The sequence below is a fragment of the Equus quagga genome, chromosome 13, assembly GCF_021613505.1.
Source record: "Equus quagga isolate Etosha38 chromosome 13, UCLA_HA_Equagga_1.0, whole genome shotgun sequence".
Classification (NCBI taxonomy): Eukaryota; Metazoa; Chordata; class Mammalia; order Perissodactyla; family Equidae; genus Equus; species Equus quagga.
This window is the reverse complement of record NC_060279.1, coordinates 14,457,021-14,468,724: the sequence shown is the minus strand read 5'-3', so window position 1 is coordinate 14,468,724 and position 11,704 is coordinate 14,457,021. Positions and strand designations below refer to the sequence as shown.

The window sequence follows — 11,704 nt, the reverse complement described above, 5'->3', positions numbered from 1 at the left end:
GGTGCTGAACTTGTGAAATAACTTCCTGTCTTAGATACTATCCTTGTGTTGATATGGCCTAAACTCATTAGCTTTTGTTGGCAGCTGTCTCTGCTGCTTTGTGATGTGTAAAGCCCTCCGCAAGTGATGGTTATCATAACTGACTCAGATCTCGTTGGGAGCTAACGCCACTCTCTGCACCATGGAAGCTGCTCGTCTTCACCTGGGTGTGAAGGCACAGGGTTAACAGCTGTGTTCCATCTCCGCAGAGACCCTGCACAGCACGCAGTCTCACAACACAGGATGCGGAGCTCCTGCAGGTATGCGTCCTCATTTTTGAGAATCTCAGGAAGCCAAGGACCTTCCCCCAGAAAACATACAAACACACAAAATTTAATGCCCTGGGATAAGAAAATCCTTGTAAAGACTCAGAATGCAGCTAAACTAAGAATTTTGCTTTTTTTCTACAACAGAAACTTATAAAGGAGGTAAAAAGCCTCTCTGCCTGGAAAATCCAAAATAAAGATGGAGAGGTGATATTTTTTTCTCAGAACTTTTTCAATGGAGCGAGATAGAATTAGTAATTGTAGTTTTCCAAATAGGATTAGAGACTTGTTGGTGTGTCCCCACCGCCTTCAAGGAATAAAGATGGACGTACAGGATGAAAGTCTAAGTGCTGTAAACAGGGAGGGCTCTGGCAGCTTCCTGTAGGGTCAAATTAGGAGAAACGTTAAACTGTAGGAAGGAAGATCATCTTATGAGAATTAATCTAAGACCCTTATTTCCCAAAGAATTCACTTATGTCACTTTTACTTTTTTCAAGTAAAAAGAGAGGTTGGACGAAGTGAGCTCTAAGCTCCATTTCCAACGCTACAATTTCACAGCGCTGTGAGACAGGATTTCAAGGAGAGGAGCTTTAGCACCAGACATGGTAACAGAACTCCTGTCCTCGAGCGCCACCTAGCAGTGAGGAGAAAGCAAAACCTAATCTCCAAAGAGTAACTACTTCATGTGACTTTTAGAACAAAATAATTTTTTTAAAAATCCAGCTTTGGTGAAATAGCCCCTTCACCAACTCTGCGCTGAGAAATAATTCGGGTGGAGGCACCCAGGGTTATAATCCCCAAGCTGAGTCTCGCGAGGAGTCCGGAGCTGCTTTCTCCTGCTCGCCCGTTTCAGCGGCGGGCCCTGCAGGCCGGGCCGTGTCTGGTCCTGGAGGAGCCCGGCGATGCTGCCAACAAACCCGCAGCGACACCAGGCCCCTAGCCCTCCGACAGACTTCTCCCACAGACGGCAGGAAATGGAGCTGGGTTGAAGTTTCACCTCAAGGTCCCGAGTGTCCCAGTTTATCTTGAAGATAAAATGATTACTGGTTGGTTTCTGCTGGCTGCACCGGTGGGCATGTTGTTTCAACACTTTCCGTGCTGCTGTAACATTTGGTCCGTGTTGAGAGAGGGGAAGAGCCACCATTCAAGCCTATGGCACCGCCCATATTAAATCTTTACCGGAGTTGGTGGGAATGTGCCGCCGTGAGAGAACAGAGAACATGGGATTTAGACATTAGATAATCAAATTAAGATCAGTCTGGGGGAAATGGGGAGTCGCTAATCAGTGGGGTTAAAGCTTCATAACGCAAGACGAATACATTCTAGAGATCTGCTGTACAACAGTGCGCTGACAGTTAACAATGTTATATCGTGTACCCGGAAATCTGCTTAGAGGGTAAATCTCACGTTAAGTGTTCTTACTACAATTAAAAATTAAAATAAAAAATTCAGTTGCAGTAGTCGATCACTACCCTGTCTCATTTATTTAAAGTAAAAATGACTTGAGCACAGTAGTTAACTCTTACTCCCACGCCGGAGTTTCTGAGGGGGGAACACTCCCACCTGTCACAGCGGCTCACGGCGTCAGAGATGCGGGGGACGGGGGTGGACGGTGCGCTCTGTCAGCACGAGGCAAAAGCGGAGGAAATGGGCGGCCAGGACGGGGCAGCATGAGGGGAAGACGCTCTCCCCTCACCGGGCGGTATGCCCCTCTAACCCCCTCGAGGATGCCCACTCCAAAGTTCACGGTGAGAAAGGTCAGGAGCCGCGTGTGTGGTTTTTTCTCGCGGCTGGATTATCCTCCTGGACCGCGGTTCTCAGCCCCTGCTGCTCACTGAACCACTTGGGACCAATTAAGTCAGACCCCGTGGAGGCTGATGTGGTCCAAGCTGTGGAAGTTTCTGAAAGCTCCCCCAGGCGATTAAAATCGAGGCCAGGCTTGCACCCTGCTGCCCTCCCCACCGCCTCGGTGACGCTCCGGAATGGTTAGTCGTCAGCTTTCAGTTTTCAGTGAGAATCCATCACTTAACCTTTGCCATCTAACAAATTTAAAGCTGGTGGTAGTTTCCCTGCTTATCTCTTTAGTTGCGTTAGCAATTTTTTTAAAATCACATTTTCTCACGCTACAAAGAATTCAAAACAGAACAAAAACTTCACAATGGCAATTTTCAAAGTAAATATATTCGCAAAAAGTATTAACGGCAGAGAAGTTGCCAAAAAACTAAAAAGGAGTTCTTGGGTTTCTTTCATTTCGCTTTTGCCCCTGGAGTTCAATATTTGGCACAGCTCTCTCTCTCTCTCACTTTAGCCCCAAACTGAGAGGCCACCAGACAGTCCACAAAAAGCAATTTACGTCCAAACTAATACGTTAACCATTTTAAATGAATTTCTTCTGTTTGTCCACTGAACTGGGGTCTGTGGTGCTGAAAGGATTTTCTGGAAAATAAACTGGGAAGTCAGAGGTGTGCCTCCAAGAACAAAGAACGATCAACAAACTGAAAGAAGCCAATTTGGTAAATCAGACTTTCCTGAACAGAGGCCAAGTGGCTGAGAAGCTGCACGCATTGAACTGCTTCTTTTTCTTCTTTGCACTTTCACAAACCGAACCAGGAAAATAACCAAATGAGGTTTATGCAGAAGAATAACCTTGACAAAATATTTCCAGTCTTTCTACTCAGTTCTCTTATCTGGAGGACATGCTCTTTATTCAATTTGAAATGCAAAGGTTAAATGGGATGTTTGATTAGACTCTTCTCGATAAAGCCTTCTGTTTTACAGATGTTCAGAATATGGTGTTATAGAAAAGGGATCAAGGTTTCAATCGACCTTATTTATATCATATGCTCTGTCCTGTTTACTCATTAATTCACTCAATAAAACTTACTAAACCTCTGCCACATGCCCGAAAAGACATGAAGGCGGCTCGGCTCGGGTGGCGGCAGTAAATCGAGAGAGAAATAGGTGGACTAACGAGATCCTTAGGAGGTAGAATTTGACAGGCCTTTCTAGAGGATCCAGTGGGGGATGAAGGCCAGGAGCAGTGAAGGATCCTTCTCCTAGGTTTATGTCCGAGGCAACTTGTGGATGGTGGCAGGGAACACCCCGGGAGGAGGTGGAGGTGGAGCCGGGGGAGGAGGGAGATTTTTCTGACCTTTCCCTGTTCAAGAAAGTATAGGGTGAGCTTCAGAAGTCATAGACTCCTAGAAATTAGGGAACAATTTTGTATGAATGTGTACTTTCTGGGAAGACAGTCCTCAGTGCTTGACATTTACTTAAAATAGTTAATGACCTCATGGTTCTACCAAGTTGCTCAAGCAAATGGTTTTTAATAAGGTTATGTCTCAAGAGTATTCTATGCTTATGATCTGGCACAAGCACAAGGTAGTATGAGTGTTAATCCCCTTCAACTTAACTGAGAGACTTGACAAAAATTCCATAAACTCTAGATTTGATACCAAAAATCGATTTCCACAATATGTTGAATGACTCTGTAAATCTGAAAAGGTCCTAAGCAAAGCCAGTACAGGATGCAGATTTACTGATAATTAATGACATGATGTTTCCTACAACTGATTTGGCTTTTATTGTAAACTCATCATTTTTCTCTTAAATCAAGTTGATTTTTTCCTCTGGTGAAGAAGATTGGCCGTGAGCTAATGTCTGTGCCAATCTTCCTCTATTTTGCATGTGGGACGCCGCTACAGCATGGCTTGACCAGTGGTGCACAGGTCCAACAGTTGACTTTGCTGAGCCTCGTGAATTTGGGTAAAGTCAACTGTTGGGCCAATTTCAAGTAGAACCTAGATAAAGACCAAAAAGTTTTAGTGGAGTAATGTTTCTAAATATAAAAAGTTTAGCAAAAATAAATCTGCATCAAGTGCACAAAAGGTTGTTGAAAAACACATTGTTTACCTGATCATAACAGATGTTCCACTGCCTAAAACGTGAGATGTAGAAAGCTTGCTATTACTTAATTACAGCCAAACCTTTCTACTCTGTTTAACTGTCCTACTCCAGATCAGTATAGGAATGTTATTACTTTTGAAATTCAGAAAAGAAAGGATAAACTTTTGGCTCTGGCCCATATCACGTACGTTTGCTTAACTTTCATCTTTCTAAGGGGAAGACAGGTGTCCACTAGGAGGAAGGATTCACGAAGAGGAATCAGGGAACATCCTCTGGGGATGTCCTTTGCCTAAAAGTATCCTAAATAGGACACAGAGAATCTTATTTAACTGACAGATATTTTCACATATATGAAACCACATATATTCACATATAGGAATTATATATTCATATTTCATATATATGAATTCATATATATCAGGAGAGATTTTTCATCAGAACATGAGTAACAACGCTGCAGTAACAGGACTCTTTGTTGAGGAGTCATTTGTTCCAGTAAGAAATGAACTGGGCTGTCTTTGGTTTCTATTTATGGTCCAGTGGAATGACAGACTAAGGAGAAGTTTGTACTGAACATCACCTCACTGGAGTTTGAGAAGCACCTGGAAATGACCTGCTTGAGGCAGAGAGCCACTGCAGCAAGGCCCCGACTGCGGGATCAGGAAAGCGCTCTCTGCATTGCGGCACAAGGGGGTGCTGGTATTCAGTGTGCACAACAGTCTCAAAAGAGAAGCGAAGACACTGGAAGATGGCTTAGAAGGGTTTGACATGTTGCTAGAAACAAGAGGAAGAAAACAAGTCTCTGAAATGTGGCCGTCAGGTACTCAAGAGGAGGCTCCAGGGTGAAGGAACTTCCAAGTTCATGGAATAAAAGTATTTGCCTACAATATAGCAAAGATTTGCAAAGGCCAAAGTACTTTAAGAATAAAGAGGTTGTGCCAAAAGTGAAGACAAATATTTTAGTCAAGAAGAGTGTCAAACCTCTGTTTTTTACAACCACACAAGGAAATTTTGTATTTTACTCAACTAAGTCTTTTGGGTCACATATTTAAGTGAAATCTTCATTCCTGCACAATCATCACACAAAAACTAATTACACATACAAAAAATCTATAGATATTTTTGACAAAACAAATTCCAACTTCACAAATATTTAAATAAATCAAACAAAATGCTCTTACAAACTCCAAAGTTTGGGCTAATCATAATTCCTGGATCCCAGTAACTTCCCGTTAGTTCTGTAACAAAAGTTTAGAGAGCAGAGAGAGTCATAAATCTGGTTTCCTCATCAAATTATTTATCTAAATTGCACCAAGAAGTAAACATTCTTCCTTGTAACTATTTTTCCATAAATTAAAAAAATCTTAAAAAATTTTAACAGAAATATAAAACAAAGTTTATACCAAAGAGAAAGCTAAAAGCATTTCCTGAAAACTATGCTTATCGGCAAGAAAATTTAGCTGTAAATAAATCCTCTACTCAGTATTGGGGTAGAGATATACTCAATTTCACGTGAAAAGTGGCACACAGTCTATTGTGAGTTTAAATATTGAAGAAGGCCTTGAATGAGAAGTTACAACAGTTTCTGTCTACACAGAGTTTAAAGGATTCTGGTTCCAACAGGCTAATGACACCAAAAGGTTACTAGGTTGACTGGTGACTGGCTGAATGAGAAAAATGACGCCTGTTAGGAAGAGAGCCACATTCAAAGCGCACAGATAGATTTAGTTGATAAGCACCTTGGCTGGCATCTTGGAAAATGTCAAGATCTGAATGGATTACAGGAAATGAAATCTTTTAAATGTCTTAGTGATGTCTCACGCAAAATTATGAATAATGCTGTCTGTGGCACTGCATATATAAAAAAGATAAATTTAATGCTGAAAAGATATCAAAAGTTTGTTAGAAAAGCCTTGCTACACAGTTGACATTTATATGTTAACAGGAAGCTTCAGAAAGATTGCTCTGTAAAAATGTTGGTTTCTCATCCCTGACAATGCCCTCCTTTCAGGTTCTTCAGCTGGAGAACGGGCCCACTGGGACTTAGGCTGCGCACATTCAAGAACATGAGACCTTCCTCAATCAGCCCCTCCCCCCAGCCCCAGGGGTGTGCTCAGCCATCAGAACAACCATTCGTCTGGACTCATCTACCAAACTACGTCTTCTGGCATCAAGTCATTAAACTACACAAGATGGAGTTGCAGTCTTTTCCTGTGGGAAATTTCCTGCGGGCACTGAGCTAGGAGAAAGCAGATACGGGAATTTAAGCTGTGTGACCATAGGCAAGTCAGTTTTCTTAGGCTTCAAATTTCCGTATGTAAGGTCCCTTCTAGATCAAAATTCTGTAATTCTAAGTCTCTAGGTTAGGCACAGTCTGACTGGAGGCAGAAGTCTCTCGTTATCTCCATGCCTTGAAATGGGCAACTGGCATCTCGAATGTGTGAGAATTAGAGGGAAAAGGGGTGGCTGACGGCAGCTGGAATGGCTCCTCTTTGGATATCCCACGGTGTGTTTTCGGATGGGAGAGGGGTATTGGCCACAAGCCACTGGAGCTAAAACCTGAGTGGCAATTAGTAAAGTCACTCCCTCTTCCATCCCTGAGGAGTTTATAACCAGGATTTTCCTATGTGTTCTCACTCCCAGACCCTCTCACGCACCTCAGGGCCCCTTTCCCAGTTAACATTTCTTGAGGACCTCTATTATTTCCAATAGGCCTTTAATGCCAAAAACGTGCGGAGGGAGGGCTGTTCTTAGTAGACGGCAGCCCATCTTTTGACAATAAAAGATAATTAACAATAAAACCACACAGCATCTACCTATCTTTTGAACATGACCTATTGCTGTTCCTGACCATACAGAGAAATTTGTTATTTTCAAATTATCCATTAAATTTGTTTGATGCTTTGGGCTATTTTAGTTAACTACCTAACAAAGCCCACCTTGTGGGTGAAGGTAGGTGAACAGATTGGTTAGGATATTAACTATTAATTACTAAATAGGCTTCTTTCAAAGTGTGTTGACACTCATCAGTTTGGGATGGCTTTGTCTAAGTGATTCTGTATCTGGCCATTTGCAAATGGAGAGGATTCTGAAAGAGCCTTAGTACAGTGATTTTATAATCCCGATCTAACTGGCAAAGCGTAAAATCAGTCACTGTCAGGTTACCCAATGTTGGCAGAGTTCCTCCGGGTAGTTGAGTCTGTTATAGAGAGGGTTACAGTTTGACCTAAATATGTAAATCTTGCTTCTACCAGATTCACCCTGCCCCAAACCCAATGACTGCCTATCTGGAGAAGTGAAATATATCACTCAAACTTGGTTTCTTCTTTAAGGGAAGAATTCTAAGAAGCATCATTCCAAAATGAATTTTCTTCTTTAGAAACAAATTGTAGATAATTACCTAAACCTATATGAAAAACAGAGCTTTTCCAATTCTTATCGCAGTTGCGTATGATATATCTTTGACTGTCATATGATATTCAACTGTTCACTGACCTTCCATATAACTCTTCAATTGTCTTCTCCAACAAAGACGTCTGACGTAAAATCACAAAAACTCAAATGGGAACCTGTTCTTTCTGTTGGGTCAACTATCAGTGATGTTTCCTGATAAAAAACTTTTTAATATAATGTCATTCTTATATGAGAATTAAAGGTGAATCTGGATTTTTAAATTTTAGTGCGTTAAACATGTTTTCTTTAAGGTTTTTAAATAGAAAAAAATATCAGTATTTGGGTTTAACTTTGTTTCATGGTTACTTAATTCTCAGAAAATTTTAGCCAGTAATACTCTAAATTTAAATGCACTTTTATATTTACTCTCATCTCACTCTCTTCCACAGTGGACATTTTGCGGATTACGTAGTTGAGAAGGAAAGAGGAGAAATTCCTTGTTGTGGAAAGAGAGAAAGGAACTAGGGGTCAGCTCTGCCCTTTACTGCCAAACAGGAGGCCTTGGAGGAGCGGGTGGCGAGGCGAGAACCTCGTCAAAGGCAGCCTGCTGGCAAGTCACACTCCTCCTCCGATTTCACTTCTAAGAAACGCTTCCGTATTGGATTTTTTAAATTTGGGGATAAGTCTGGTATTTTGCCACAAAGAAATTAGAATCACTCTCATTCTTTAATTTCATCTGTCAGTCTTTTCTCTTGATGATGTCATATAATATTTCACACAATTTGACGTCAGAGAAATCATGTTAAGTAAATGCTTACACAATACCACTGTTGAACTACTGTTCCATTCGGGCTCCTGGGAAGTGTGAGGACTACACAGATGGCTAAGTTTCAACAATCGGTCGCTATCATTTTGTTATTAGTCTTCAAGAAATTGCCTATACTGAAAGACAGCTTAATTTTTTAAAACGTAAAAGTGTTTACGTGACCAAAGCTTCAGGGTGTGGGTTTTAGTACTTAATCCTATTATTTCAAAGAAATAACGAGGGTAAGGACTGCAGCCCTGGATTCTCTCTAATATGGAAGGTTTCAAATGAGATCAAAAAAGCAGCCTTAAAATTCAGACATCCGTTTTCCTGGAGATAGGGATGTGAGAGAATTTTTGTCTTACTAAATATGGATCACAAAACATTAGTTTTTCAGTTTTCATTTATCATTCATGATATGTACAAGAAAAACTTTTACAGAAACAAAAAAACAAAAAAAATTAAAACTCCTTTAAACTACTACATTAAAGGTGGACAAACCTATACAGAATAAGAAATATGGTCAATAAAAATGGAAATTAACATTAATATCAATACACAACAAAGTGGACTATTGGCAAAGTGCAACTAACACAGTCACACAGGAAGACAAAGGCATCAACTATCAACATACCATTTCCTCTCAATACCTCCTCCTTATTTTGGCCTGAAATCCCCAAGCCCTAAGTATCTGGATTACTTTCCCTCCCTCCCCCCTCCCCCTCAGGCGTCCATCCTTTTCACACTGGGGTACCAGTGCAGGAGGCTCCTGGACGTGGCCAACCGCGCGGCAGCTCCTAAGGCAGCAGTGGCTGTACTTCGAGGAATGTAGAGCTTCTGAGGAATCTGGTGCTGAGGAGACAAAATGAGAGAAAGCTGGCCCATGGCTCCCTCACTCTTGTCTTTGAACACTGGAATAGCAGGGCTACTAGAAAAATCTTCATTCTTGAGGCTCCCTGGAGAGCTTTCCACTGAAAAAGAAAGAAAACGTCCGTCTTTTCAAGGGGTTCTCACACGCACCGGCTTCTCTCTCCCATTCTAGACATCTACTAACATGTGCTTAGTCATCTTCTGTTAGGTGATGACAATTGCTAATGGCAAATCAGAGAGGAAGGAACTCCGAAACCAATCAACAAATGGTAAGGAAATGAAGATGGGAATCAGGCAGAGATAGTATAAATTCTTGTCAGGATGAGGGCAAAAAAGAGAGTGAAAAAATGCACTTTCGAATAAGGAAGGGAAGATTTCTCCTAGGACATTATAAAAATGAATCAGACGTAATTTCACTTCCAGGTAAGAGTCCTCAAGCTCCCCTACTTCTTTACAGCAGTGAGCAAGAGGGCATTCAAAGGGCCTTCAATGGGCCTTCTCTGTTGCAAAGTGCTTCTAATCCAAGTCTTGTGCCAGCGTCAGAACAAAACTGACCAAGACTCTGGTTGCTTTGAAATTCCAAAAACCAGTTATTGGCTATAAAATGAACTCCTTAGGAGTTAGTTTTAACTAAGAAGAAAGAACCTTTTAAATGAAATGAATTGCTGGGAACTCCAATGTCTCAGAGTTCCAAACAGCCAAGGAAAGGCATTCTCACACTTGTGCTCTAGACCAGCGCTATTATTTATTACCTGACTGCAACGAGTGAAGGAGCTTTCGCCAGCATCTAAGCCGACACACTGCTTCCTTCAACAAAGTCCTGCTTTGGGAAAAAAAATCTAGGTGAGCTAAACAATGCGCTATTGTGTCGTCCATCATGGCGAACACTTCGTGGACTAGCACCAGCGTGCTGACTACATCCTGAAAAGCACTGCTCTAGACCCCAAAAACACAGATTTCAAAAAATTCAGAGAAAAAGCAGGCATAATGGAGTATTTCATTCATCTTTGCATCTTTAGCATCTAGCATGGTAGCATGTGGTAAATGTGCCAAATATTTGTGATGAATTATGTTCAAGGAGGATTTGACAGGGTAGTCTAAAAAGTAAAACTTTAGTGCCCACTAGAGAGGAAAAGAGATGGTGAATTCCAATGAAATTTTTTGGTGAGCTCATTTTAAAAGGTATAAAAATATGAAAGCAGGGACCATGATGAAAGAATTAAAAGAGGAGCAAAACTTCTGCTTCCAGACATCATGTTAATTCAAAAGGGATTGGAAAAAAATCTCTCTTGCTTTAAGCAACTGGAAAACTGGACAAAATAAGAAACAACAGCTTCCAGACACTGAAGACCAAGCGTGCAGGACACCAAGCCCTGAGAGAAAGGAAATAAATGAAGTGAGCCCATGAGTGCCTTAGCTCCCCGTCTGAAGATGATTTCCAGGCTGCACCACAAGGAGCGAGAATCCACACCGAGCCCGAGGTCGTACTGGGTTGAGAAGACAGAGTTTGTTATTCATAGAGGCCGAGGTGTCTGGACTTTTTAGGGGAAAAAGTAACAGAGAAGAGGCAGCTGCAGAGAGAGCAGCAGCTGGGATCTGCACAGTCGTCGGCCGAGCAGTGATCTGGCTCACACACATGAAGAAACCACCACGGCGGGGGAACCAACCTGAAAGGAGTCGGCAGAACAACCACTGGAGCTTCCATTGGTGCAAGCGGTTCATGTTCCCACCAGACACAGTGTAAAAAAGTCCTCACACACAGGACGTCAAGTCCCGTCAGTCCCCTCAGAAAGGTGCTGCCTAAATAGCAGGGCCGACAGAGTAAAGGTTCTGCTAGGCCAGGCTGGTGAAACTAAAAGAAACACAGAGATAATAAATCTAATTTCATTGCATCCCTCCCATCCAAACAGATGGATGGATAGATAGATACAGACAGACAGGAAAGGAAAGAAGGGAGGGAGAAAGGAAAAAATGAAAGAAAGAAGAAAGACCCAGCCAACAATGCAAAATTCACAGTGTCTGCCATCCAATAAAAATTACCAGACAAGCAAAAAAGCAGAAAAATATGACTACTAGTCAGAAAAAAATCAATCAGTATAAGCCAATTCAGACAGGATACAATTGACAGAATGCAGAAATGATACATATGCTCGATTCCCAAGACAAGGATTAAAATAGCTTTATAAGACTACTCCAGGTATTCAAGAAGGCAGAGAAAAATATGAGTATAAATGAGGAGCGAAATGGGAGATATTAAAAAGATCCAAACCAAGTCTCTTGAGATGAAAAATACAATTTCTGAGATGGAAAAATATACCGGATGGGAAAATAACATATTAAACACTGAACAAGAAAAGGTTAGTACACTTGGAGACATAGTAACAGAAACTATCCAAAATGAAACAGAGACAGCAAAGACTGGGAG

General features: G+C 41.5%; 1 protein-coding gene across 1 annotated transcript in view; it reads right to left on the bottom strand.

The window, feature by feature from the left end:
* Positions 1–9,132: 9,132 nt before the first annotated feature.
* Positions 9,133–11,704, bottom strand: part of TDRD5 (tudor domain containing 5) — a 77,080-nt gene continuing 74,508 nt past the window's right edge. The window contains exon 18 of the mRNA XM_046683204.1: positions 9,133–9,380. Within this exon, the coding sequence (XP_046539160.1) occupies positions 9,133–9,380 (248 nt within the window). The remainder of the gene's footprint in view (positions 9,381–11,704) is intronic.